Here is a 1,608-nt window from a genome sequence, read left to right as displayed (position 1 = left end):
GCGCGGTGACGGCCGGCTCGCTGCCCTCGGCCACGTGGTTGGTGCTGTGGTGGTGCACGAGCAGGGAGCCCAGGCTGCCCGCCGAGATGTTCCGTGGGAAGGAGAACTCCTTCTCGTCGCTCGGGTGGCTGCGGGACAGGGCCAGGGCTGTCCGCGGTGCCCCGGTGGCACAGCCATTGCCAGGATCCCAGGGACAGCATCAGCCCCGCAGCTCAGGGAGCAGAGCCCGGGGGCCAGGGGCTGTGTCCGTGCCCCCCACGCCCACCTGTGCTTGAGCAGCAGCGCCCGCAGCACGTTGGCACGATCCTCAGCCCGGATCTGGTCCGTGATCACCATCTGCTCCACCACCTGGTGAGCCACCCCCGGCAGTGTCTTTTGGTCCAGGTCCAGGAGCACGGCCCCTGGACAACAGAGTGGGTGCTGAGGCCAGCAGGGACGGGACTCCACCTCACTGTGGGCCCCACAGGGTGGTTCCCGCCTCCCTACCGTGGGCCAGGGTCTTGCGGAGCTCCAGGAGGCTGCGGAAGGAGAGGGAGGCTACGTGTGGCTTGCCCCAGCGGTCTGTCTCCTCCTCCACGTCCTCTTCAAACTTGATCCAGCGCGCCGTCTCCTTCCACTGCAGCTCCTGGTTCTTGTCCACCACCAGCTCGTTCAGCTCCACGAACACCTGCAGCACAGCAGGGTCAGTGCTGGCACCCCAGACCTCAGACCCCAGCACGGGGGACACTGAGCCCTCAGATGTGGGGCCCTGCACCTCAGACCCCAGCACCGGGCACACTGAGCCCTCAGATGTGGGGCCCTGCACCTCAGACCCCAGCACGGGGCACACTGAGCCCTGGCATGGGCAGCCCTGCACCTCAGACCCCAGCACGGGGCACACTGAGCCCTCAGATGTGGGGCCCTGCACCTCAGACCCCAGCACGGGGGACACTGAGCCCTGGCATGGGCAGCCCTGCACCTCAGACCCCAGCACCGGGCACACTGAGCCCTGGCACGGGCGTCTGTGGAGCTGTGGGGTGTGCCCTGCCAGGGACAGCTCAGGGCAGAGCTATCATGCCACTGCTGGGGGCAAGTGCTGCAGCTTTGGTGGGGTCACTGGGTCACCGCCAGCAATGCCACCAATCGAGGTGCCTCCTGGCACCGGGGTCACCTTCTCCCTATGTGCCAAGGCCAACCCATGGGCACTGGCACGTGGGCTCTGCAAAAGCATCACCTGCCACCCTGAGGGTCCTGGGCTGTGAATCCCTGGGGCTGCTGAGTGCCCAGGGGAGCCATCACCACTGCTACTGCTGTCACTGGCTCCAGCTGCCCAGCTCCTGGCTCCTGGCCATTTCACAGGGACTCAGCCCAGCCCTGGCAGCAGGGATGGGTCCCCTGTGGTTGTGCCACCATCCCAAAGCCACCGTCCCCAGCAATGCCAGCCCCAGCAATGCCAGCCCACCATCCCAAAGCCACCATCCCCAGCAATGCCAGCCCCAGCAATGCCAGCCCACCATCCCAAAGCCACCATCCCCAGCAATGCCAGCCCCACCATCCCAAACCCACCATCCCCAGCCCCACTCCACTGTCCCAGCCCACTCACCCGACACAGAGTGGCCACCCCGGCAG

The 1,608-nt window shown here is 67.0% G+C and overlaps 1 protein-coding gene across 1 annotated transcript in view; it reads right to left on the bottom strand.

Moving 5' to 3' along the window:
- The window catches only part of SLC4A2 (solute carrier family 4 member 2), a 12,560-nt gene that overhangs the window by 5,593 nt on the left and 5,359 nt on the right, over positions 1 to 1,608 (bottom strand). The window contains 3 exon segments of the mRNA XM_031064896.1: positions 3 to 128; positions 266 to 401; positions 487 to 667. Of these exon segments, the coding sequence (XP_030920756.1) occupies positions 3 to 128; positions 266 to 401; positions 487 to 667 (443 nt within the window).

This window comes from Geospiza fortis, unplaced genomic scaffold (genome assembly GCF_000277835.1).
Source record: "Geospiza fortis unplaced genomic scaffold, GeoFor_1.0 scaffold891, whole genome shotgun sequence".
In the NCBI taxonomy this organism is placed as follows: domain Eukaryota; kingdom Metazoa; phylum Chordata; class Aves; order Passeriformes; family Thraupidae; genus Geospiza; species Geospiza fortis.
Note: the sequence above shows the minus strand (reverse complement) of the source record. Positions and strands in the feature narration are given on the sequence as shown.